At 38.2% G+C, this 25,425-nt stretch overlaps 6 protein-coding genes and 1 long non-coding RNA gene across 7 annotated transcripts; 3 read left to right on the forward strand and 4 right to left on the reverse strand.

Moving 5' to 3' along the window:
• Window positions 1-172: 172 nt before the first annotated feature.
• On the forward strand, window positions 173-869 carry LOC133842205 (uncharacterized). The gene is made up of 2 exons (XR_009894371.1): window positions 173-222; window positions 336-869. It is a non-coding gene; the product is annotated as an uncharacterized LOC133842205 (long non-coding RNA).
• Window positions 870-4,702: 3,833 nt separating this feature from the next.
• LOC133842198 (fatty acyl-CoA reductase wat-like) lies at window positions 4,703-7,437 on the reverse strand. The gene is made up of 5 exons (XM_062275207.1): window positions 7,200-7,437; window positions 6,228-6,340; window positions 5,645-6,155; window positions 4,874-5,588; window positions 4,703-4,790 (listed from the first exon to the last, which is right to left on the reverse strand). The coding sequence occupies exons 1-5, from the start codon at window positions 7,273-7,275 to the stop codon at window positions 4,703-4,705; spliced, it is 1,503 nt and encodes a 500-aa protein (XP_062131191.1). The 5' UTR covers window positions 7,276-7,437.
• Window positions 7,438-8,556: 1,119 nt separating this feature from the next.
• Window positions 8,557-10,752, reverse strand: LOC133845251 (fatty acyl-CoA reductase wat-like). Its single transcript, XM_062279653.1, is given in 6 exon segments — window positions 8,557-8,810; window positions 8,869-9,583; window positions 9,636-9,915; window positions 9,917-10,147; window positions 10,204-10,324; window positions 10,611-10,752. Coding segments are annotated over 6 exon segments (1,512 nt in total). The 5' UTR covers window positions 10,688-10,752; the 3' UTR covers window positions 8,557-8,722.
• A 1,467-nt stretch (window positions 10,753-12,219) lies between these two features.
• LOC133845256 (SET domain-containing protein SmydA-8) lies at window positions 12,220-14,249 on the forward strand. The gene is made up of 2 exons (XM_062279656.1): window positions 12,220-12,557; window positions 12,865-14,249. The coding sequence occupies exons 1-2, from the start codon at window positions 12,220-12,222 to the stop codon at window positions 14,189-14,191; spliced, it is 1,665 nt and encodes a 554-aa protein (XP_062135640.1). The 3' UTR covers window positions 14,192-14,249.
• LOC133842200 (pseudouridylate synthase TRUB2, mitochondrial) lies at window positions 12,444-15,410 on the reverse strand. The gene is made up of 4 exons (XM_062275210.1): window positions 15,207-15,410; window positions 14,937-15,149; window positions 14,251-14,876; window positions 12,444-14,191 (listed from the first exon to the last, which is right to left on the reverse strand). Exons 1-3 carry the CDS (start codon window positions 15,334-15,336, stop codon window positions 14,263-14,265), a joined length of 957 nt encoding a protein of 318 aa, XP_062131194.1. The 5' UTR covers window positions 15,337-15,410; the 3' UTR covers window positions 12,444-14,191; window positions 14,251-14,262.
• A 106-nt stretch (window positions 15,411-15,516) lies between these two features.
• On the forward strand, window positions 15,517-17,111 carry LOC133842199 (WD repeat-containing protein 74). The gene is made up of 4 exons (XM_062275209.1): window positions 15,517-15,719; window positions 15,777-16,495; window positions 16,565-16,936; window positions 16,998-17,111. Exons 1-3 carry the CDS (start codon window positions 15,632-15,634, stop codon window positions 16,904-16,906), a joined length of 1,149 nt encoding a protein of 382 aa, XP_062131193.1. The 5' UTR covers window positions 15,517-15,631; the 3' UTR covers window positions 16,907-16,936; window positions 16,998-17,111.
• Window positions 17,112-17,162: 51 nt separating this feature from the next.
• LOC133842203 (sodium channel protein Nach) lies at window positions 17,163-19,894 on the reverse strand. Its single transcript, XM_062275213.1, has 6 exons — window positions 19,682-19,894; window positions 19,423-19,626; window positions 18,110-18,846; window positions 17,534-17,651; window positions 17,366-17,475; window positions 17,163-17,302 (listed from the first exon to the last, which is right to left on the reverse strand). Exons 1-6 carry the CDS (start codon window positions 19,867-19,869, stop codon window positions 17,163-17,165), a joined length of 1,497 nt encoding a protein of 498 aa, XP_062131197.1. The 5' UTR covers window positions 19,870-19,894.
• Between the last annotated feature and the right edge of the window lie 5,531 nt (window positions 19,895-25,425).

Raw genomic sequence — 25,425 nt, forward strand, 5'->3', positions numbered from 1 at the left:
TGATACTTTATTGTTGCTTTTAAGTTTTATGACAACATTTTGTATGTAAGTATGTACTCAGTGTAAATGCATTTAGAGTCAAATCAAGGAATATACATACACACATATGTATTTCCATTCTCAGCTCGACAAGTTTCTGATAATCCCTTGCGAATTGGGGATTGCGCTGATAACAATAATATTGGGTTGCCCAAGAAGTAATTGCGGATTTTTTGAAAGAAAGTAAATGAATTTTTAATCAAACTTAGAATGAACTTTAATCAAATATATAATTTTCATTTTGTTCGATAACCTTTTGCCATCTTCCCGGCAAATTTTGTATTCCACGCTCATAGAACTTCTGGCTTAAATCTGCAAAAAACTGAACCAAGTGCGATTTTATAGCCTCATCATTGCCCAAAGTTTTACCATTTAAGGAGTTCTGCAAAGATCGAAATAAATGGTAGTCTGATGGTGCAAGGTCAGGGCTATATGGTGGATACATCAAAACTTTCCAGCCAAGCTGTCCCAGTTTTTGGCGGGTCATCAAAGATGTGTGTGGTCTGGCGTTGTCATGATGGAAAATGAAAAATTTACGATTGATCATTTCTGGCCGTTTCTCGTTGATGGCTGCATTCAATTTGTCCAGTTATTGACAGTAAACATCCGAATTAATCGTTTGGTTCCTTGGAAACAGCTCAAAATGTACCACACCCTTGCAATCCCATGGCTCATCTTTAAGTGAAAAATCTCCAGAACGGAATTTGCGAAACCAATTTTGACACTATCTTTCTTTTAAGGCTTTATCACCATACACATCACGTAACTTTTTAGCAACTCTCTCTGCGCTTTTTCCTTTACGGAAATAATAAAGTAAAATATGACGAAAATGCTCTTTTGTGGACTCCATATTAAAAAGGGCGCTAATCAAACAAATGTAAACAAAATTACGCGCACTTTTTTTCTAAAGCAAGGTAATAGTGACAGCTAATAACTGACAAAAGAAAGAATGCAATTACAGAGTCACAAGCAGTTAAAAAAATTATAAACGCCGACTATATGAAAAATCCGCAATTACTTCTTGGGCAACCCAATACTACAGCAAATGCAACAAAGTATTACATTTTCATTTATATTCAATTGACGGTCCTCCGTGTTTTGCTCGCCCCATTGCCCGCGTTGAGTTTTCATAAACAGAATAATGTTGATAATAGACCCACATTAAACAAAGTAAGAAAGCTACACGAGTTGCTTAGATCCGTGACGTCTCTGTTGCCCGTAGTGAAAAGTCGATCAATGTTCAAAAAATTTGAAACACTTAGACAAAATATTAATTCAAATTTTCTTTTCAATACAAAAAATAATTTTTATAATTGAAAAATGCATGGTTGTATACTAATAAGGAGAAGAGAAAAGAGCATTGATATATCGGTCTATCATTCGTGTTGATACATACAATATAATTGTTAGATGTATTTATTATTCAGTTGAACAGATACAAAGTTATTGCGACGCTGCGAGGCAATATCAGATTGTCTAATGCTGTTTGACTTTTAATACGGTAAAATGGTATTATAACATTGCGCTTACAGCTAATGTAAGTAACAAGCAGAATGAGTCATCTCGAACCTGATAATGCACGTAAATGATTATTGCAAATCAAAAATATTTAAAAGGGGAAAAAATATTTGGCAATCTAGTATATTTTAAATGTAATAGAATTTGTATTTATTGCAAATGGGTAGCGGGTATCTCACAGTCGAGCACACTTATCTGTAATTTTCTGTCTGGTTAGTTCAGTGTGTTTGGTTGTTCGATAGTTATCACCGTAATCTCTCTTAGTATAGTATATACATTGTAATATTGAAATAAGTCAAGTTAATACAATATAATGAAAATCGAGGCCGTGAGTGTGTAAGATTGTGATGTACCCGCTACCTATCGACAATTAAAACCAGTACGTAAAGGAAAGCAATAAATTATAACAGGGTTTATGATTTTGTATCTTTGTAGTCTTTAAAGTCTCGATGTGTTAACTTCATAATGTACATTTGATAGTCATTCCTAAATATGTGCATAGCTATTTTGGTTGAATAAATATTATGTTTATGAAAAATCTAAAATCTGAAAGATATTGCTGTTCATACGGCCAGACGGATAGTCGGACAGACGGACTTTGGTAAACCGTCTCGGCTGTTGAAGCTGATAAAGAATATATGTAACATATGTACTCGTATATATGTACGTTATGGAACATATATGGAATATATACACAAATAACAAATTGAATCCGTTCAAAAAAATGTTTGTAGTTTTTGCTTTGCGTGGGTTTAATTGTAATGTGAATGTATATTGATTTGGATAAATTATTATCTCGATTTTACTTTGCTGTACCCTCTACTTTTAGGCCCTACTTAAACTACTCAACTTTAAAAATAAATAAATAAATACATACAAATGTAAACAATACTTTTTAACTGTTTAGCAAAGATTCTGTATTTTTGAAAAACTTTTTGTGTTGATTTCAAATTTATTCATAGATAATAATTTAATACTAAGAAGACTAAACATATTCCACATACTAGATCTTACCGAGAGATAAATTCAAGCAACTGAAAAGATGTTACATGCAAACTCATTGGATACCTACTATTTCGGTTAATTTATTATCAATTATACAATTTACTTCTTGTTAATATAGACAGATTGTAAATACAAGAAGAAAAAAAACAAATATTGTGAAGCCCGACCATGCTATTGTTGCTCGGTTTTTGCACTTCACGATATATTCGTGATCCTTCCGCTATTCTTGCGAGATTGTTGCCTGCGTGATACTTCAGCGATTGCTCGGCGATTCTTTCGCGATCTTCTTCTTGCGCGATCCTTACGCGATTCATTCGCGATTCATTCGCGATCCTACCGCAATTGTTTAGTGATTTATTTACCAACCTTCTGCGACCGTTGCACAATACTTTCGCGATTGTTGAGCGATCCTTCTGTGATTTTTATGAGATCCTTCCGCGATTGTTCGACGACTGTTGCACGATTCTTACGCCATTTTTTCGCAATCCTTGCGCGATCCTTCCTCAATTGTGTCCCGATTCTTACACGATCTTTCCGCCATCCTTCTGCGATTGTTGAGCGATTCTAACCTTCCGCGCTTGTTGCGCGGTTGCGATCCCTCGGCAATGGTTTTTTGCGTGATCCTTCCTCGATTATTGCGCGATTCTTACCTTCCGCGATTGTTGCCTTCTGCGATCCTTCCGCTGTTCTTGTCTTTCTCTATTCTTGCTCGATCCTTCTACATTTGTTGCGTGGTTTTTGCCTTCTACGATTGTTGCGCGATTTTTTCGAAACTCTTACGCGATTCTTTCGTGATCCCTTCGCATCCTCACGCGATTTTGTTCGATTTGCGATTGTTGCGTGATTTTTGTCTTCCGCGATTCGTGCGGTATTGTTACGCGGTTCTTGCCTTCCACGATTGTTTCGCGATCCTTGTGGGATCGATCGATTACGTTGCCTTTCGAAATGTATGTATATATATATATATATATATAGCAAAGAGACCATTAGTGCAAATGTCAAAATAGCCCTTGTTGACAGCAGCGAACTGGCAAGGTTTTAGTAAGGCGGAAAATTCGGCGGTGAAAGTCGAGCAGTATCCAGGAAGGAGACCACCAGCGATGATAGTGTTTTCGCTGTTAACGACGGCAAAGCAGTTTTAGAGATCGTTTTAGAGACATATGTGTAAAGCAAGATTTTACACCAAGCTTATTGTTTTGGCAATAGAATTGGGCCAGAAATTTGGAACAGAAGTTTTTGCTTTTTGGTTTATGTTGACGTTGGACTTTTGTCCAGACCACAAAGGCAGCGGAAAGATGGCAAGACTTGTTATGGGGGCGGGCAGGCCGAGATGTGTACTGTAATTGGCGCAACGCCGCTGCATGGTTGTCTCTACGATGTGATATGTTATACTGGGAAGGCCGGATTCCCCTAATATGCAGTGGGTGGGGGAGGAAGGAAAAATGTTGATAGATCGTTGAACGTTAGAGCACGAATGATACTTACAAGCGTATTGATGTGTATTTTAGCTTAGAAATTTAATAATATTAAAACAAGACTCTTGTTGTTATTTAAATATAAGCTTTGAGTCGAAGGTTATGCCCAGTATATATATTCTTAACTACGATTGCTCTTAAAAATGATGTCTGGAAATTTACAAAGGTGCTTACGGCAAATATGTAGTATTTTACATTTCCCTATTGCAAGAGTGGCACCCAAGAAGGCTCCCCAAGACGCAAAAAATAATTTGTATACCCTATACCCATAGGGTAGAAGGGAAGTGTAACTTTGTGCCTCCAGAATATTTATGTAACAGGCTTACAGAGGCATCTCCAACTCCATATATTCTTTATCATGGTCAACAGCCGAGACGATATATGTAGCTATGTCTGTCTGTTATAACCCTTCTCACCTACGGGTAGCAGGTATAAAACTATTTTAACAAAAGTTTTTCCAAACTCGGAACGAAAGAGAAGAGTATTGAATTGTGACCCAGGAGTCTCTGGATTTCCCTTCTACATAAAATCATCATCGGTCATAGAAAATTTTGCAGTAGAGGAGACTTCAACTTTTACCAAACAATAATATATTTTAATATATTAAACATTTTTCCAAGTAAACTATTTATATAAAAATGCAATGCAAACGATGTTTCGGTCCTTTACAAATAGAAACCAACAAGCCATTTAAAAATGAAAATGCCGCAAATGCAAATACAAAGTTGTAATACCCGATGGCGCCTTTCAAGACTGGAAGTATACGAAAATTAAAATATTCCTTGCTAGCTTTGCTCACCAATAATTTTTTAAAATATAGATAATGTTGAACATACCGTTTCATGTGCTTGCGAGCACGCATTATACTCTCATCGCTTGGATCCTCTTTGGCCATATAGACACGCATGCCGATTAATGCACGTGTGAAATAATCATCCCAATCGAATTTTCTCATATCAAATTCGAAATGTTTTTTATCTTCATCAGAAAGTGACTGCCAAAGACGATCCGTATTTATCGTTTTATATGTCCAGAATCCTGTACCGAAAAAGCAGAGTGCGTTCATAGTTTTGTGGACCTTTTGATATAACTTAATCATTCGGGGTTTTTGGCCTCGCAAACGCAAAACCAGGTCAATAGCATATCCGGGTAATGTATGATAGAAGATCGCTATCAAATTGAACATCCAAAGAAAGGATGTAGTATGTAAGAAAGGATACCACAGTGCCTGCTCTAAAGCACAAGTATATCGATGCTTATAAACTGTTTCAATGAAATGCTTATTTGTTAACGTATTTTGCTCATGGGGTACATAATTATAAATGGTCGGAGGCAATGAGCGACGTCTCTTCTCAGATGATTCCTTCGCCGTTTGCATGGCACAAGCAAGTATGCAGTTGGCGCAGCAGTCGACTGGCACTATGTGCTGGAGAAATCTCTTATTTGTAGGTATAATTCGTAAAACACCAATTGCGCAGCCATAAATCATAGAAATGGGTCCATAGAGGTTGTCTATCCATCCCGACATCGGTTCTTTGTTAGTTGCAACAACTAAAAATTATTTCACAATTAGAATGGAATCGAATCAACTCAGTGAAGATACTTACTTGCACCTGGTCGGAAGATGCACACCGGTAATTCTTCCGACTCGGTCTGAATCACTTGTTCTGCCAGAGCCTTTGTGTAAGTGTAGGTGTTAGGAAACTTGCCTATCAGACTCGATGTCATTCTGTCTAATAGAACATCGCCGCAAATTTTTCTAATCGGTAAAACCTTATCTGCCCCAGCAATCAGATTGTCCGGATAATATTGTTCCAAAATGTGTGGAATTACACAATTGCTAAAAGCTGTAGAGACGTGGACAAATCCCACAATTCGACTCATTTCCTTGGCCAGATTCAACATAAGCTGAGTTGCACGAGTATTAACATCCACTGCCTTGTGCAAAGGTTCAGCAAAGTTCACTGTGGCTGCACAATGAATCACCACTTGCACCTCATTCTTGAGCAGCTCACGATCCTCTGCACTGATTCCCAGATCTGGTTCTTCACAATCACCAGATATGGGCACAATTCTCTCCAGAGCATTTGTTTGAGTTTTGAGTAGTACTCCAAATAACTGAATGAAAATAAAAATGAGTTTAATTGAAAGTTTTTGAACATATTGTGAAAAATATTAATCAGTACTCACTGGATCTGTTTTCCATTCGTCTATGCGGTCTTGTGGACTTTTTCCACGCTTTGATCGAATTAACACATAAATACGTGACGCCTCTGTCGCCCGTAGCACTTTCTCGATAACCACTAAAAAACACAATTACCCCCTTAAATTATGAAGTGCATAGATAATCATTGACCCCAATTAACTTTTCTAACGTATGTTATATGTATTGAAAGTCGTAAAATAACTGCAAGTGTCAGCAGCAGCATCGTTGTTTCTTTGTGCAACATTCAACACTTACGCTATTTCCTCTATCTCTGCCTCTACCTCTGCTTTTTGAAATTATATATTTGGTTTTCAATTTTCACATTCAACAAATGGAAGCAGAAGTATTTCTAAAAAAGCTATATCGAGTGGGTTGGACTGTGAGATAGCGGTTACCCAGTAAAAAAATAAATAAAAGCAAACAGGTGCGTAAGCGGTACATTACAGATAAAATGAACCGAAAAATACCTAAATACCAAAAACTATATTTGGTATAATGACATATCACATTTAAAACATATCACAAGATACCAAGACTGTCAATAAAAGCAATTAAGACCCGAAAGTTCCATGTGGCATGTGATATATTGAATAACTTAAAACTATAGTATTTGTATGTATCAGAAATCAAAGCTCTGAAATGATCAGAAAGTGCATCAACAAAAAATTTTGTCAACAGCAAAAATTTAGCTGTTTCACAAGTCGTCTCTGAGGCATACAAAGATTTCCAAACCGTCTTGGCTGTTAACGCTAATTAAGAATGTATATGGTACATATATAAATAGGAATCCGGTATCGCACAGTCCAGATATTATAAAATTGTTATTTTTAAAAGAATTGCAATACAAAAAACATGTGGTCACCAATAAGGCATTGTCAATGAGTCTTAATAAGTCAAAATATGCTATCCAGTTATCACTTTTATTTTTTATTGTATCACATTTCTAATCTTCCTACCTTTTCCCAAAAATCCAGTTCCCCCCGTAAGGAATATGGTTTTATCTTTATAAAATTCCTTTATCAACGAATCCATTTAATTTCAAACTTTTGCCGTTTTACACTAGGTTTTTAGACAGCACTTCTAATTTATTTCGTTGAACGGGTATAATACGAATGCGACTTCGCGAGTCAATAGCAGCCTTTTAAGTACTACCATATATTATAAGTATGTACTTAAAAATAAAAGCAGTCTTACAGATAAGTAAATGAAACGAATGTAATAGATGAGTGTACTTAAATTATTTTATGAATATGAAGTTCACCTAATTGTAAAGTGCAATTTTAACTTTGAGCTTCAAGCGACTTCAGCTTTGGGAATTTATTATATAATTCGTTAATCATCAATTAAAGATTCAATGGAAATGTTTATAAATTAAGTATTTCTAAAAAATATTATTGTTTTAACGGTTGATGGGTTTTTGTAAGATGAAATAAATCGAAAATGTGTAAAACATGTAGGAAAGCTACAGACTAGTGTTGACACAAAAGCAAAGATAGAGTGAGAGCGCAATTATATTGATTAGCTAAGTACCAAAAACGTGAACTGTTTTTGTACGACGAAAACAATAAACTAAATTTTATATATTTTATATATCATTGCTCAGTTATTCATATTCACATGCATAAGAACTAAAGTAACGAATAACAATTTTTGATATATTTTATACAGTTTTAAGACTTTTTTTTTCAAATTTAAGTGCTAGAAGAAAGCGATTCCGATCTTAAATAAGTAAGAAAGCCACAGTCGAGTGTGCTCGACTGTGAGATACCCGCTACCCATTTTAAGTGCGGTGTTAATTTCAAAATATAAAAATTTAATATACAGCAGAAATACAAAAAAAAATTTACCGAGGGCTATTTAAGGTATATTGATACAGTACTACATTCAAAATATACCATAGAGTGCAAAATATACCACATTGTCAGCCTGTAGTCAGTGTGCGTTTTTGCCCATACGAAAGTCTTTCTTTAATAACTTCTAAACATAACAAGTGCTATTTCTATCTTTTATAGACGCTGTGATCTAGGTTTTCATACAGATAGACATGGCTTTATCATCCCGGCTGTTAACGCTGATCGATAATTACTCCTTATGGAGTCGGAAATGTTTCCTTTTATCGGCACAAAGTTATAATACCCTTCCACCCTGTGGGTAGCGGTATAATGACTTTACTGAGTGAGAATCAGGGTCATGTATTGTACTTTTTGTTTACACTTTCTTTTAATTTGTTCACATAATTTGCGGTTAGCTGCGTGCATAGCTTAAGCATTTCAAAGTCCATTTCGTGTTTGCATATTTAAAGCAAGGAAATCCATGTAATAAATACACGCCAAATGTATTCAGAGTAAAATTTTAATAGTGGTCAAAGTTCGTGTAATGTGCGTGTATTGACAATAAAATATAACAAAAATTACAAACCAAATACGTTCTAATAAAAAAAAACTATAGTCATCATATATGTATATACCATACACTCCACTTAAAGGAATAAGCATATGAACCACTTCACAATAAATGCGGCACAACAGCAAAGGACAAATTGCAGTATCCGATGGTATAGAGTGAGGCTGAAAAATATTTGAAAATACATTATTCAAACATTAATATATAATATTTAATACGAACCGTTTCATGTGCTTAAGACCACGTTGTATACTTTCCTCAGTTAGTTCATCTTTGCCCAAATAGAGTCTCATACCAATTAATACACGTTCGAAAAACTTATTCCAATTAAGATGCTGCATATCAAATTCATAATTCTCTTTATCTGCTATCAAGAGCGACTGCCACAATTGGTCAGTATTATGTGTTTCAAATGTCCAACTTTGGCTACTGAAATAAAATGTTGCATCGGTAGCTTCGTGTATCCTGTTGTACAATTTAATCATACGGGGCTTTTGACCGCGAAAGCGTAGTACGAGATCCATGATATAACCAGGAAGCAAATGATAAAAGATGAAAGCCAGTTTTAAAAGCCATTTAGTGGTCGTTGTATGTAGAAACGGATACCAAATTGTCTGCTCCATTGGACATATCAATCGTAAGCGCTCGGTGGCATTAATAAAGGTACCATTGGTAATCATATTTTTTGCATGAGGTACATGGTTGTATATTTTTGGAGGCGACTGATCTGCTTCGCATTCGGAGAATTCCCTAGCCGTTTGCCATGCGCAAGCAAGAATTAAATTGGCGCAAAAGTCAACAGGCACAATGTCACAATTCGCATTAAGATTTACAGGTGCAACTCGAAGAACGCCGAGAGTGCCTCCGTAGAGTGTAGCTACAGGTCCGTAAATATTGTCTATCCAGCCTGGCATCGGACTCCGGCTCGTTGCCATAACTAAAACAAATTACAAATAAGAATTCAGTTATAATTAATTGATTCAGCTTACTTGCACCAGGTCGATAAATGCAAACTGGCAATTGGCGTGATTCCGTTTGAATTAACTGTTCGGCAAGAGCCTTTGTATAGGTGTATGTATTGGGAAATTTTCCCAATAGAACCGACGTCATTTCGTCGATGACGGTGTTGTCACAAAGTTCCCTCACCGCTAAGACCTTGTCCACGGTGCAGTTCAAATGTCCGGGATAGAAATGTTCAGTAATGTGATGGATTACGCAATTGCTGAAAGCCGTTGACACATGCACAAAAGCCTTCAGATTATTCATTTCCCCTGGCCAGTTCCAGCATGAGGCGAGTAGCACGTGTATTAATATCCAGGGCTTTGTGCAACGACTCAACAAAATTAACTGTGGCTGCACAATGAATCACCACTTGCACCTCCTTTATCAGAATTTCACGTTCTGCTAAACTAATCCCCAGGTCTGGTTCTTCACAATCGCCAGATATGGACACAATGCGGTCCAGTGCATTTGGTTTAGTTTTGAGTAGTACACCAAATAACTATATAGATTTAATTCGATAGTAAATTGGGAACAATATAAATATCAAAGACTTACCGAGTTTGTTCTCCATGACTCAAAGCGTTCTTTTATACTCTTTCCACGCTTGGGTCGTACTAGCACGTAGATTCTTGCTACGTCTGTTGACCGAAGTAACTTCTCAATTGTTACTGAAAAATACCATCACATTTTATAAATTCTTGAACTCACACTAACACATTGATTAGCTTGGTTGTACTATATATGGGTAATTCAATGACGGAATTTGTCCCGTGCGAGACTCTTTACAGTAAAAAAATTTATATTTATCTAGAGTTATAAAAATAACTTTATTTATTTTTAAAATTGTTTCAGTTTATGTTATTTTCAATGTAAAGAGTCTCGCACGGGACAAATTCCGTCATGGAATTACCCATATTCACACATATGATACTTTATCATTAATTTTTAATTTATTGTTTTACCTCGACCCAAAAAACCCAGTCCCGCCGGTTATAAAAACGGTTTTGTCCTTGAAAAATGGTGTAATTTGCGATTCCATTTCCTATTACGATATTCTTGGACTCTTCAACACTTTCGCTGTAATCGCTGTATTCAATTGAACAATCTGAAATTTGCGATGCACCTTTTATAGTGATATTTGGTGTAGACTGTTAAATAATTCATTACACAAAATAAACGATTACTTTACTGTTTTTATTCAGGCGTAATCGACCAAACTCTTTTAATTATCATATTACATTCTAAGAGAGCTCAATTCTTAAGCTGGCATATGTAGCGTATCTTTTCTATAGTAGGTAACAATAATTATAGTCAAATTCAGATACTCATTATACTTGCAATATTCTTGCAATATTCTTTCGATGCTTTCAAAGAATGGGTATATAACCTTTAAGCTTATGATAAAGCAATGGATTGTCGTGTACCCTGTCACATTGGAAAAAATGGGTATTATTCGATTGTACGAAACCAGATTTGAGATATTTACTTCATTTTATTAAAGAGATTATTATAATTTACTGTACGAGTTTATTTTATTACACGGTCACAATGTTACGAAGTTAGGTTGTTCTCCTATGAGTTATCAAACCTTCAAACATTTATTTATTTAAATAATAAACATGTTTATCAATATTTTACCATTTTCTTTTTATCTGAGCAAGCTAACTTGTAGCAATAATGTACAGTGACTAAATCTTAAAAATAACGAGTAAGAAAGCTACAGTCGAGTGTGCCTGACTGTAATATACTCGCTACCCTCCTCGTTATTTTCAATAAAACCATATTCTAAAAATATACCAAATATATATATACATATATTGCACGAAGTTATAATACCCTTCAACACTTTGGTTAGTAGGTATAAAAATAAAATGCGATAAGTGAAGAACATGATGAAGAAATTGTTGTTCGAATACTATACTTGAAGGTAAAGCCACAACAAGACTGTATAACATAAGTATAAGTAATTTAAATAAATTAAATAAAAAAAATAAATAAAAAGGTCTATTACAGTTAAATGATTGCTTAATATATATTTCAAAGTTTTTTTTGTCATTAATGCCGAAGCCTATGTTATGAGCATAAGCATAAGCATTTATAAGCACAACTTTTCATTTAGATGTGAATTTTTTAAATGAAAAGAATGTGAAGGAAAAAGTTATTGGCATACTGATTTTAAAGTGCGAATTAAGAAAATGTTGAAGAAGCAATTTTAAAAAACACAAAATGAATTGACTTTGTTTTTCCTTAAAATAATAACGATGCACTATTGATGTTTTACTCGAGAAGCCGCCGATTGCAATGCTACTAAAATTATACGAGTATAGTGTACATATGTACTGAGCATATGTAATTGCTCTCAAATGGTCATTTCAAAACAGAGAGTCTCACATTATTTGACGTGAGCGTAAAAAGTATTCCGAGCGAGCTAAGGAAAATGTTTGGAGAAGCGTGCTAAAAATAAAATTAGTCGAGAAAATAACTAAAACTCAATCGGAAAAGACTATTCTTGGCCGAAGCGTCGCGACGTAACATCAGTTCTACTTGAAAATTCGTCAAATTATCACGATAATGACGTTGCTACGTATGGAGTGTGCGGTTTGCGGTGTTTCTGCTCCTCTCACCTGCACCCGGTGCAGACTGGTCCGCTACTGCAACGGGGAGCATCAAAAGCAGCACTGGCCAAAGCACAAACGCTGCTGCAAACCTTTTCGGGAGGAGCAAGACCCCGCACTGGGACGTTATTTGGCCGCCACCCAGGACATTCAAGCCAAACAGATCATATTCGTCGAGGAGCCACTAGTTGTGGGACCTAAATGGTTTCTGACCGAAGGCGAAAAGTCAGCCACAATTGTGCCATGTGTCGGTTGCTTCACGCCCTGTCGCCTGGGCAAACATCAGTGTCGCAAGTAAGAATGCAACAATGGGCAAAACAAAAATTAAGAGCTAGAAAAAACCTTTGATCAGTATGGATGATTTAAGGAAATTAAGAGGAATAATTTAAGCAAGCATAAACTGGATCAATTTTTGTTGTTCTTATCACATTAGTCCCTGTAATAGGACATTAAAATATATAAATGTAGTGACATAATTTAAATTTGAATAATGCTTCAAATAGCGCTTGTTAACGGATTCTCTAAGAGAAATGTACAGTTCGAAAACTATAAAATATGTAAAATAAATCAATAAATAATGTCTATCTTACTCTACTTGTAGCTGCCATTGGCCAGTGTGCAGTGTTGGTTGTGCACACGAGAGTCTGGAGTGCAGCATTCTCAGTCTTGGCAATGCACCTGGAGCCAAAGCGGATGCGCGGGGACAGCACGATTACTTTCGCCATGATGCACTACTGGTGTTAAAGTGTCTGTTGTTGCAGCGCTCCCAGCCGGAGCGCTGGATGGCATTGCTGGAGATGCAATCACATGAAGAGGAGCGTCTTGGCACGGAGTTACAATTGGAGGCGGAGCAGCGCATTGTAAGCTACTTGCAACAGCGATTTCTACGCCGTCTGAAATCGAACACGAACAAGCAGAATGTGCTCAGCAACTATGAGCCTGAGCTGTTGCATCGTCTGTGTGGCATAATTGAGACGAACTACATGGTCATTGAGCTGGCCACCGGAGTGGAGCTGAGCGGTCTGTTCCGGCAAGCTTGTATGATGGAACACGCTTGTCAGCCTAATTGTTACTTTCAGTTCGATGCAACCACGCAGCGCATTGCGGTGCGCGCTGGATGTGATATTAAGAAGGGCGACCACTTGAAGATCACATACACAAACATATTGTGGGGCACGCAGATGCGGCAGCATCATCTGCGCATGACTAAGCACTTCAGCTGTCGTTGTCCGCGCTGTGAGGATCCCACCGAATACGGCAGTTATGTAAGCGCTATGCGCTGCCTGGGTGATGTGTCCAAGACGTGTGACGGTCTTCAATTGCCGGTCGAGCCTCTCAACGAGCAGACGCAATGGAAGTGCGACACTTGCCCCATGCTGGTAGATGCCGCCTATGTGACTGAGGTGCAGACCCACATGACAGAGGAGGTGGAGAGATTGCTAGCCGGCAGTCCTACAGCTAGTGAAGTGGAATTGCTGTTGGCGCGTCTCTCGCAATTGCTGCATCCCAATCACTTTCACATGTTCAATTTGAAGCATACACTCATACAGCTATATGGGCATGAACCGGGCTTGGAATTGGCTACGCTTACCGATCTTCAACTCGGTCGTAAGTTTAGGCTCTGTGAGGAATTGCGCAATGTGTGTCATCGACTAGACCCACATAGCATCAAGTTGGCCATTTACGTCAGCGTCATTTTGATAGAGATTGCCCACACACTAGAGGAAAAAGCACGTAGATTGCCTGCTGAAGCGAAATTTCAACTGGAATTGGCTCAGTCACATCTGCAGCAAGCGGAAGAGGTGTTGGAAAAGGTGCAGGACTCTGTGGCTGGCAAAAAGCTGAACGACAGGCTGCAGCTGGATCTATTCGAGCTGGACAAACTGATGTTGGCCAATAGCCACAGCCAAACACAAACGGCTGTTTAACTAGTAAAACAAACAATCATTTATAATATGGACAATACATTTAATTTGTTTACATTTACCTTATTTTTATATTATGACGAGGCTGCATGCAGTTCGATACGCTCCTGCTCCAACAACTGCGGATTCGCTTCGAGAATCTCTCGCTGTCGTCTGAGATTTTTGACAATGCCAGGCAGATGCCAGCCATGCCGCGGCAAGCTATCGGTCACATCAAAGTGTGCGTGACGAACACATCGCAGTTGTGAGCAGTGAGCCACTGTTCTCAGTTCTATAGCCATGTCATGGACAAGAGCAGCAATAAATTGCTCGCTTTCATTAATCGCATGCAACTCAAGGGTAAAGTTCGGCCTCTCGAAATGTATCAGTTTTATTCCATATAGCACTGGTTGACTGTTATCAGCTGGCCGGATGAGACCTTTACAAGCCAATTCGTACGCAGCCTGCGTCTGCAAATCAACGCCGCACAGTTCATACATTTTGCGTTGGTGCGACGCTTGCAAGGACGCCGCCAGGCCACTGATGCGATCCGCGCTAACATGGCGATGGTTAGCGCGCACTGTGACACGTGAGTCAGGCATGTGGTTTTCTGTGGCAGTTCCCATACGAGCTGTCACATGGTATACACGGATGGGACGATTACGCTGTATGTGAATGGACTGTTTCAGTCCGTCATTTATGCCAAATACTATACAAGAAAACGAGTGTGTTTATGAATGAAGTAGTAAGTGATTGAATCAGCACTCACATAAAACACCACTTGTGTGGTCCCCAAGCGTTGCTACTGTTGCACAACGAATATCCCGCGGCATATATCGGGGTCCAGCAGACAGAATATGATCTGATAAATCTGTATTCGAAGCAATGTTGTGCAGTACACTGTCGGCAGCAGTTCCTGTGCCCAACAGTGGAGTATCCCTTGCCAACTTACGTGGCTCTCTTAATTCCATTTCGTTTAGCCCTGCGCAATTGTAAATGTGCGTTAGAAAAGTAATTCGATTGTTTTTTACTTACTTACCTTTGGCAATATTGCCAATTATAGCGTTGCGTACGTGCTTTAACTTCATGCCGGCGGGCTTGTACACATTTATGATACCATTTAGGTGCTTGAACACGGTTGCCGCGTCATAGACCTTTGCAAGAGCCATATTATTTTAAGTAAATTTTTACAATTACATAAAAATAAAGCACTTGTTGACGTTTTCAATAAGAACTTTCAATGCTGTCAGCTGTTGCGGTACCCGCGATTGGCGATACGCATTCGATAGTCGATAAATTCTACTTTTCCAACACTAAAGTACGCACAACACCAAATCGATGCCCTAGAGTTTTCCCGCTCGCACACATTTGGCGCTGCACGTGTAGCATTTGTTTTGCATTCTCGCTGCGCGTTTCGAGCTATTTTATTTTGTTAAAACGTGATTTAAACGACGATTTAACATAATGAAGTGGACTACAGCAAACATAAAGCATGCCAACTATACAACCAAGCATGAATTGTTTGTGGGCACACACACTGGCTCTTTTAAACGTAAGTGGCAAGTTCTTCCTATTGCTTTCATTTAATATTGTCTTCTTGTATAAACAGACTTGTTGCCTGCTGCTGACAAGAATCCGTATGCACAGTCCAATTTAAGCGATTTGACGACCTTGGACAAGGAATCGCGTGTCACTTCACTTGCGTTTGGCAACGAGGCACAAACGGAAATTCTTCTCGGTCGCGCCAAGAACTCCGCCGAGCTGCATTCACTTGGCAGAAGCGGTGGCATAACAACGCGGTCAATTAACTTTACTGCTGCTCCTATTGTGGGTTTAGCACGCTATAACAACAATTTAATTGCTGGCATTGCAAATGGACAAATTCAAAGCGTATCGCTCGAGGCTGAGCAGGAGGCCGAGGACGAAGAGTCGGCTAAGCCTGCTATTATCAATTCGGGTGATCACATGGATCACTTGCGACAATGTCAAGCAGCACCTCACATTGTGGCTACTGGCGGCAAGGCTAGACAGAACAATCTTAAAGTTTACGATCTAAGCGCGGATGGAAAGCAAATATTCACCTCCAAGAATTTGCCCAACGATTATTTGCAGTTGGAGGTGCCCGTGTGGGACAGTGACATCGGCTTCGTTGATGGGCCCAATGTGTTGGCCACCTGCTCTAGACATGGGTATGTTCGACTTTACGACACACGCAAACAGCGTCGTCCAGTGACGCACTTTTCCAGCGAAGAGCATGGCATGAGCTTTGCGGCACTGGTAGCCCATGGAAACTACATTTATACCGGCACAACAATGGGAGCTCTCAAGGTAGTTTGATTCTATTATTTGTTTGTTGAACTCGTCGCTTTAATTGTGCTCTTTGACACGCGATTGCAGGCCTTTGACACGCGACGAATGAAGACCCATGTGCACACCTATAAAGGATTCACGGGCGGCATTAGCGACCTGCATCTAGATGAGACCGGCAGATACCTAAGTTCCGCATCATTGGATCGCTATGTCCGTGTGCACGAGGCGGATTCTACAGTTTTGCTCTATCAGTGCTATGTAAAGTCAAAGGCAACCAAAGTGCTTATCAGAGAGTTGTCAGCAGAGCAGCAACAGCCGCGACAGCAAACAAACGATGAAGCCGAAGAGGAAGATGAAGAAATCAATTCGCAAAAGCAGAACAAAAAACAAAAGAAAGCCTCAAGCCACTCCCCTGGATGCGGAGTATGAAGATATGTTTGATCAGATGCCCACTGTGGGGTAAGTATTTATATAATTATATGATCGCAACAGACTACTGACTGCTCCATCTCCAATACAGGGATAGCGATGGCGAGGAGGCAGCAGAGGGACAAGCAACGGCACCGGCTAAGCGGAAGGCACCAAAACAAACGCTAAAAACAAAAAAGAAAAAACAATAAACATGTTTTTAGTTCATACTTATAGTAGCAATTATATATGAATCTATGTTACTTGAATAGCTGAACTACTTCCATGCTCGCTTCTCTTCCAGCGTCTTTTGCTGCACGTAGTTCTTGTACAAACGAAATGTGCAATAGTAGAAGAACTCCACAACGGATATCATGCTTAGGCCCAGACATAGATTGAAAATACCACCCAAATCAGCTGCAAATTATAAAAAAATTAATTGAGAGATATATGGAGAGCAATTAAAATAGTCCAACTTACAGAGCAATCCAATCCAGGACATGACTGTTACCTTACGTATAACTGGCACCACCTGCTTAGCCAAATAGACACGCAGTACAAAACTGTCGTTGTTGAGCAGCTCCGGTGTGCTATTAAAGAGGTTGATTTAATCAAAGCTGCTGTGATTACCTAGTTGAAGATACTCACTAGAAGTTGCTAACGGAGAACTGATGCAGATTTAGATCGGTCTTGTAGGATAGCGTGGAATAGGTGACGTCGTAGCAATTGGGCAGACATTGATCACAGCGGACGCTCTTAAAGTTGTCTACAGAAAACATGAAGTCAACCATTAATTACACTCAAAAATGTATCAATCTTTTAATTTCCAAGAGCGCACTTTAAGCTGAAGCGCTTGTCTGCAGGGGGAGCCATTATGCGTACGGTTCGCATTGTGAATATTAAATACACATTATTACAAATAAATTATGTCTGAGAATAAGCGGAATAAACCGAACATTGTCAGACACACCACAATGCATCACAATGGCTACTCGCAGGTTAACGTGAAAGGCACGAAGGGAAAATGACATTAAAGGAGCATAAAATAGGAGACAAGAGATGCGAATTAAGTGTCAAAAAGGGATGGCCTCGAATTCAGGGACACTCGAATAACTAGATAGATTAACCCGATGCTCGCAAACTTTTTATCGACAGCAAACCCCCTTTATTGTTAAAGGTGCTTTTATATTTTTGGCAGACAATTGATTAGTCTAGCCACCGTACCGTAGTTGTCCGAATAGCAGAAGGTGTCATTTAGATTGCACTCCTTGAACTTCTGGCTGACAACGGGCAACAGATAAGGATGGCAGCCGCATCGCTTGCCGATTGCCTCCGTTTGGCAAGATAACATGCAGGCGGCCTGACGATAATTGCGCAGCTGAAGATCATCCGAAATGAGACAGTCACGTTTGCTCTCCGACAGCTCGAGCACCTCCGTCGACGATGACTGCACAGTGGGCGAGACCTCGACAAAGCTTTCGGATCTGGCGGTGATCGTCACTGACGCAGCTGTCTCCGTAACATAGTCCATTGGATGGTGAACGAGAACAATGAGACCCGTGCTCAAGTTACGCTCCGATCCTTCGGCACCGATGAAGGTGAGGCCACCGTCCATGCCGAAAATGTTGGCCGAGAACGGAACATAGCTGATGTTGCGGGGATTGTAGTTGAAGGAGCAGCAGGGACCAAGGAATGCCGTGGTCGGTATAAAGGACAGATATTCGTGGGTCTGGTTGCATGGAAACTCCTCGTAGCCCCAAAAACAGCGCTTCACAAAATCTGCACAACCGGGACTGACGGCCATGGCGGCTTCCCAAATGGACACATTGTTCAGGCGCAACACTGCGTCCGTGATCTTGTAGCTGTCATGAGAAGGCGGCGCAAATGATTGATCCGTGAAAGCATTGAGGAAGTCAAAGCCAGCAGCCACTTCAGCCACATCATACTCAGGAGGTATATGGCTGCAGTTACAATTTGATTAGTTAATTTTATATTGAATGAATGAATAAAATTCAAAATCTAGCTATCAATTTATCTAACAGTTGCGAATTATTATAATAGTAAATCACTTTTAATTGAATTTTTACTTTATTTAAGTATGTTATTGTTTTGTATTGCTATATAATTTAGCTATTATATTGCAATTCAATTTTATTCATATATCCATCTATCTAAACTTTAATTTAGTTAAATGAATTAAATTAAACTATATTTAACTTTAACTCTATTCAATTTCGTAGATTAATTTAAATAAATTAATTCAAACTGCATTGTATTGCCTTAATAGATTTTAGGTGACTTATAATTGAATTTAATTAGTTTCATTTAAAAACATTGAACGCATATAATTCCCTAAAAACTCACAGTCTTGATGTGTCCACATTATTTTAAATTTACTAATTTTTATTAAACTGCCTTTAATTTAATGTAATATAATTTAATTGATTGCAAATGTTTGTGATTCACTGTATTTTAGTATAATATTATTCAAAGAACATATTCCAATATTTAAATTTAAGCAATTTCAATTTACTTACAGAGTCTTGACGTAGCGTTCCACGCGTTCCATGTTCACCGCCTTGGGACTGCATATAGTGACGCCGGGAAAAGCGACATCCGTAATGGACAAATCATTGGAGATGGTGTTTAGTATGGGATACGAGTAGAACTTGAGCCAGAGCAATAGCGTCAGATAGATGCTCAGCTGCAGCAATCCTATTAGCACTGTTGCCCAGATGTATCTGACATTTTTTGGGCATCAGAATGGATTCACTTTCTGGTGATCTGGATGCTCACCTGGACAAACCGTGCGTTCGATTGCGTCTCAGCAGCCACATGCCGCTCACCTTGGTGCGCTCCGTGTATTCCCAGAAGGTGTTGGCAATGGCCAAACGCAGTGGATGACTCCTCCAGAGCTGCAGCAGTTTTTGCCTACGGCTTGACGAGGCACTTCTCTTCGGTGTCCACTTCACGTTTAGAGCCATTTAATGTGCTACAAAGCACTTGGCACCACATGCCACTCACTTTTATAGGCCATGACTGGTCGAGGAGCAGGAAAGAAGTCTTGGCCTGCTATAGTGCTAATTACGGACTAATTGACTTCTTAATTTGTTGAGTTTGAACAAGTTTGTCACTTGTACTACATTAGTTGTAATGATAATGATGCAGCTAGCAGCACCATGTGCTGTCTATTGACCGGAGAACTAAATGGAGAGAGCAAGTTGAAGTGATTTACGAATGAATGAAGGAGTAGGATGAATGAATACCTTCATCGCAAGCAAGAGAGAGATATACTAGATGTGGTAAGTGTGATTCATATTTATCAATCGGCAACTTGTCAATAATTTTCAAGATTGAGATACATTCATCAATATATTTTGTTCCTTACATGGTTTTTTGTAAATTAATCAAAATTATACTCTTTTCAGTAATTTAAAATGCGTTAATTTTAATATTTCTCAATAGATCGAAAAGTTCACAAATTCATCTTTCTGTCAATGAACACAGACAAAGAAAAACTTTTGATAGACATAACATATGTATGTATAATAATATGTGAGATACCCGCTGCACATTTAAAAAAAAAAGCAAACAGTGCGGTATTATTATAGATAAACCAAAGACCAATGGCTAAAATAATAGCTTTTACACTTTTAAGTGTCGCAACCATTTCTCTGGAATCATAAATACTATATTATTGTATGTACAAAAAATCACGGATCTAGCTTGTTATTGGATTTTTGTAGTGGAAAATATTTTTAAACAAATTTGATCTGCGTAAAAAAATAACAAATGATGTCAAACATTTTTTAGCCCTATCTCTTATAGTCTCTGAGATCTAGGTGTTCATACGGACGGACGGACATGGATATATCGCCTCGGCTGTTGTCAGAGTCAGAGGTGCCTCCTTCTGCCTGTTACATACATTTCCTGAAGGCAAAGAGTTATATACCCTTCTGCCGTATGGATAGTGGGTATAAAAACGCTTTGAATTTACATGGCGAATTAAAGTGTATTGAATTCTTAAATTTTACATAATTCATTTAAAATCCTTCCATTATTTCTTCTCGGATAGGAGACTAGTCTCCAATGTATAGTCGGAGCCAAGTTGTAATAGGTAAGCACCATTAAAGTTACCTTATGGCATGTACATATAGTACACATATGTATGTAGTAAACCAAGGAATCTTAAGTTCAAGGTGGTTTATTTGTGCACAGGTGCATCAACGTTTTTCATTACTATTCCCTATACTTTTGGTCAAAGTTTTGCAGTACCTATTGGGAAAAGAAAGATTTATTCGCCATTATAGATAATGTATAGCAACTGAAATGGAACCTGAGGTCATTTCAATTGGCAGACGAAACTTTAAATTCGTAAATTCGCAATTGCACTTGAGCAACTTGTTTAAAGTGAACTGCACTTCTTGGACTATCTGCAGGAATGTGTGTCAGTGAGTTAAGATGTGTTTTTAGAGTCGGAACAACAGTTGAACAGCTTGGTGGCACACACACTCGAAACAGTAGAAGCAAAAAGTTTGCACTTACAAATCTGCAGCTCTTAAGAAATGGCAATAAAAATCAGAACTTGTGTGGACAACGACATCCTCCAGGCGGGCGACAAACTAACAAATGAAAAAGGAAACAACGGCAAAAAAATAGTAAGGAAAACAATTTACTCAAAGCGAGCAGAAACTTGCAGTTGGTGAAGTTCACGATGAGGAAACAACTTTGTGAGTCAGAAGGAAATGGTGAGCAGGGGAAGTTGGTGAGTTGGCGCGTATTTAGTAGGAAAATTAGTTTGCTGATTTTATTGAATGCTGTTTTTGTCACATCTGTAAGTAGTTCAGATTGAATTTTAATTAAACACGCGTAGTTAAATTATTTTATGCTAATCTAGACAATTAAAAGAGTACATGACCGAAACAGGAAAACATGTAAATGAAAGAAATATAAAAACGAAATGAGCAAAGACAAAAACATGTTAAGGGGGAATGTTGTGTTGCCAACTTCAACATGAACTACGAAGTCAACAGGGGCAACTTTTAATTCCTTTGCCAACTAAAGGGAAAAAGGAAAATGTCGACGAAAATGTTTAAGCCAAGAAAATGCCTTCAACTTTTCATGCTGCCTTCTTTCATTTTATCTCAGAAACGCGCGCGTGTCGCGTCAGACATAAAAGTGTGATACGGCAAAACTCACACACGCACACACACACATAAAGAGAGACACACATACACTATTATGTTTGTCCCTGTATAATCGGTCGAACTGGCAAGCAATTTGTAAAATTTGTGGGTCTGATAAACACACAGAATCACATTGGAGTCGACTCCGCCACTCGCGATTTGCAAGGGGGCGGGAGCAGGCAGCAGGCAGCAAGTAGCAAGTAGCAAGCAGCGAAATATTCAGCTGAAAATCGCATTTTTCAACAGACTGAGCTTAATATATTTTCTTTAAAATGACCGAAAGACCATAAGACTCGTGGCTTAAGCAGGTAAACCTGCTCAAACAGAGGCACAAAGTTGCCGAAAATTAAAATTTAGTTACTTCAACTTTTAATACCCTGCGGAGGGAACCAAAAGGTATTGAGCATGGGGAACCTTATCAAAAGTAGCTAGACCAGAAGATACTCTCTAATTTTATATATTCATTAAGCAGCCTGGTTCAGTATTAAGCAATATGTACATATACGTAATTTCTTATTCAATGCAATAATCCAGCTTAGAGGAAACCATTAAAGATTGCTGGCTTATTGTGGCTAAAAGTAAACTAAATATTATTATTATTTATTTTGTAAAATAAGTGAAAAGTTTATAGAGCAGAAGTAAGCAAAAGTCAACAACTGTTATATTTGTTTAGGACGTTTTTCTTCATTGCACATAAGTAACATTTTTTTTAAATAATTACTAACATGATAAAGGTTTATACTATTTTTTTTTAATAATTACTAACTTCATGAAGGTTTATACTCCTGGAACCAATATTTATTTGTTAGTTTACAAATATAATATATGTAGACTTGATCTTGCTCATAATATGTTGTAATAATATTATATATCATCACATCTTATTTTAGTAGAATTCACTGAACTAACTTGGGGTTTTCGTAAGAAGAAGTTAACTCTTTCATTCTAAAGTGTGTTTACAAAACTTTGACGGTAATAGTTGTACAGTACATTTTGTATGCATTAATTGTAATTAAATACAAAAAATACAGTTGCAGGGTATGTACTAGTTGAGCCTTGCAATGCTGAACAATGTAAGTTTTTGTGTTTGTTTTATTTCCCTCGTGAGTTGGGCTTTTTGTCAAAGCGTTTTTTTAGTTCCAGCTACGCGCCAGAAAAGTTTTCTTACTATGCACAAATAATTCGTGTTGGCCAAAGTTGAGCGAAAATCGGTTTGATGTGGCGGCAACCGTTGCATGATGCAGTTGCAGCTTTAGTTGCCGTTGCACCAGACACGCTGCGAGTTGCCACCGAATGCTTTGACAGTTGGAAACTTTTCACTTTGCCATTTGACAGAATTCAGCGTGGAATTTGTGTAATTTGTTGAGCAATGTTTTTATTACAAATTTTAGCAAATTAGTTTGTTAGTTGTGACTTTGATTTGATTTGATTTTACTAAAGTGACATATGATATGAGAATTGCGTATGGAATGTTGCTCAAGTTTGTATTTATGATATCAAATAACAATTGAAATGAAAATAAAATCAGATAGACAGATTCCAGAGGAAATTCGAATAAATCTTAATATAAACTCGAATAAAAGGCAAAGCTTTGCGTAATTTTGCAAAATATACTCGTAATCAGGCGAGAGCTCAAGTGTCTGGCTAGTAAAACGAAAAGAATGAGCAGATTGATGTCCCGCCGGCACTTGAGTTGAATCCTCATCGTTCGTAATGATAAGCCAACAATAATGCCAGCTGACAATCAGGCAAATCAATCAAATGGCCCAAGCCAAACAGAGATTTGGCCATAAAGCAAAGAACATGGCCAACGGCGGCGGTTACTTCGTTATTGTGTTTGAGCAGCACTTGGACGTGTCCAACAAGAATGCTATCGACGCCACATCAACATCAGCTGTCGTCACATAAAAATACGGATGTCGTCTCTTCCTTGTCCCGCTGGCCATGCAAATCGAATATCGCATATCGAATATACTCGTACTATATAAGTAGTCATATATTTGCATACACATTGAAATGTGAAAGCCACAACGAGCCATTCGTCTCTGCCTTATTATGAGGCCAAACACAGTGACATAATCGTAAAGTAAAACAAATAATTCATTGTATATGAGAGCATTTCGTACCTTGTACTCCCTGCTTCCTTTCGACCATTGCGGGCAGCACTTTATGTGCATCTGGTTAAATATCAGTTGGCATCTGGACAGACCTCCAAAGGGGTAAGCTGTACGGTCGGTATGTGCTCGTAAAAACATCCCAAGGCACCTCGGAAATTGTCTGTACTGCAAATGGAGCATTAAGAATGTATGAAAACGGAAGCCAACACATTGACAGCCGCGCCAAAGATTGCCCATGTAGCCAAGTAGCCATGTATAGCAATGCCAATAGCAACACCAACAACAATGTCGACGAAGACGGCGAAGGCGACGACGTCGTCGGCAATGGTAAAGACAACGGCGATTCTGTGCTCGAGATTCATTGTTTGCGCTGAGTCAGCAAAAATAGTTGCCAAGAGACGCCAGACACACACACACAAGCACACACCTACACTTACACCACTTAATGTTAAGTGAAAGGATTTAAGGAAACTTAACTGCTCCCTTTCATAAGAATAGATTGGAGGTGGAATGCTGTGCTTGCTGTGAAGTTATCCACAGGTGCAATCTGTAGCTGACAATTGACTAACAACGTGTTGGCATGGCAATCAAAGCTTCTGCTCATTAGCTTGGATCAGTAATTAGATTGAATTATGAATAATACTAAAGTGATACATATGATACAATTTATTGTGAATTAATTTCTACTATACTATAATTCTATTCAATTGAGGCATTTATTCTATTCTATTCAATTGAGGCATTTATATTTAATACATGAAATATTTGATTCAAAGAATTCAAAGATTCAAGAATTTTAAAATCGAATCTATACTGCTTTCAAAAGGATATATTAAAAAAATGAGATTAAACCTTTAAGTATCGCAATTTCTTCTTGGGCTTAATTTATATTTTTCTGGTTTAATCTTTATTATTTCCTTTGAAACTTGTACACTTCAAATTAATAAAGTGTTCAAAAAAGCTTTGTTCGTTTTTTATCAAATAGAGGAACATTTAAGACAGCATTAATTCAATTATCAAAAATGCCCAAATTATATATATTATTTATATCAATCATCTAAGCTATTTTGTGAATATACTCATGGGAATTGAAAGTTTCACGAATCCATTGAAAGGGTATTGAAAATCGGCAAACAAGAAAAACAACAAAATGGGATGCTGCTAAGAGGGACAAAAACAGAAAGACAAAGTTGGGGGAGTAGTTTTTGGAACCACTCGCGTAAAGTTGAGAGTCAAT

This window comes from Drosophila sulfurigaster, chromosome 3, assembly GCF_023558435.1.
Source record: "Drosophila sulfurigaster albostrigata strain 15112-1811.04 chromosome 3, ASM2355843v2, whole genome shotgun sequence".
Classification (NCBI taxonomy): domain Eukaryota; kingdom Metazoa; phylum Arthropoda; class Insecta; order Diptera; family Drosophilidae; genus Drosophila; species Drosophila sulfurigaster.

What these genes read in the sequence shown, in the direction of transcription:
- LOC133845256 (XM_062279656.1), top strand. Translation starts at nt 12,220, where the DNA reads ATGACGTTGCTACGTATGGAGTGTGCGGTTTGCGGTGTTTCTGCTCCT. An exon ending in GGCAAACATCAGTGTCGCAA is followed by an intron (nt 12,558 to 12,864) that starts GTAAGAATGCAA and finishes CTCTACTTGTAG; the next exon opens with CTGCCATTGGCCAGTGTGCA.
- LOC133842198 (XM_062275207.1), bottom strand. Translation starts at nt 7,275, where the DNA reads ATGGATTCGTTGATAAAGGAATTTTATAAAGATAAAACCATATTCCTT. An exon ending in ACGAATGGAAAACAGATCCA is followed by an intron (nt 6,156 to 6,227) that starts GTGAGTACTGAT and finishes ATTTTCATTCAG; the next exon opens with TTATTTGGAGTACTACTCAA. An exon ending in GCTCGCAAGCACATGAAACG is followed by an intron (nt 4,791 to 4,873) that starts GTATGTTCAACA and finishes GTATACTTCCAG; the next exon opens with TCTTGAAAGGCGCCATCGGG.
- LOC133842203 (XM_062275213.1), bottom strand. Translation starts at nt 19,869, where the DNA reads ATGGCTCTAAACGTGAAGTGGACACCGAAGAGAAGTGCCTCGTCAAGC. An exon ending in CTGCTATTCGGACAACTACG is followed by an intron (nt 17,652 to 18,109) that starts GTACGGTGGCTA and finishes TGTTTTCTGTAG; the next exon opens with ACAACTTTAAGAGCGTCCGC. An exon ending in GTCCTGGATTGGATTGCTCT is followed by an intron (nt 17,303 to 17,365) that starts GTAAGTTGGACT and finishes TATAATTTGCAG; the next exon opens with CTGATTTGGGTGGTATTTTC.
- LOC133842200 (XM_062275210.1), bottom strand. Translation starts at nt 15,336, where the DNA reads ATGGCTCTTGCAAAGGTCTATGACGCGGCAACCGTGTTCAAGCACCTA. An exon ending in AATTGGCAATATTGCCAAAG is followed by an intron (nt 15,150 to 15,206) that starts GTAAGTAAGTAA and finishes ACAATTGCGCAG; the next exon opens with GGCTAAACGAAATGGAATTA. An exon ending in CCACACAAGTGGTGTTTTAT is followed by an intron (nt 14,877 to 14,936) that starts GTGAGTGCTGAT and finishes TTTCTTGTATAG; the next exon opens with TATTTGGCATAAATGACGGA.
- LOC133842199 (XM_062275209.1), top strand. Translation starts at nt 15,632, where the DNA reads ATGAAGTGGACTACAGCAAACATAAAGCATGCCAACTATACAACCAAG. An exon ending in ACACACTGGCTCTTTTAAAC is followed by an intron (nt 15,720 to 15,776) that starts GTAAGTGGCAAG and finishes TTGTATAAACAG; the next exon opens with ACTTGTTGCCTGCTGCTGAC. An exon ending in CAACAATGGGAGCTCTCAAG is followed by an intron (nt 16,496 to 16,564) that starts GTAGTTTGATTC and finishes ACGCGATTGCAG; the next exon opens with GCCTTTGACACGCGACGAAT.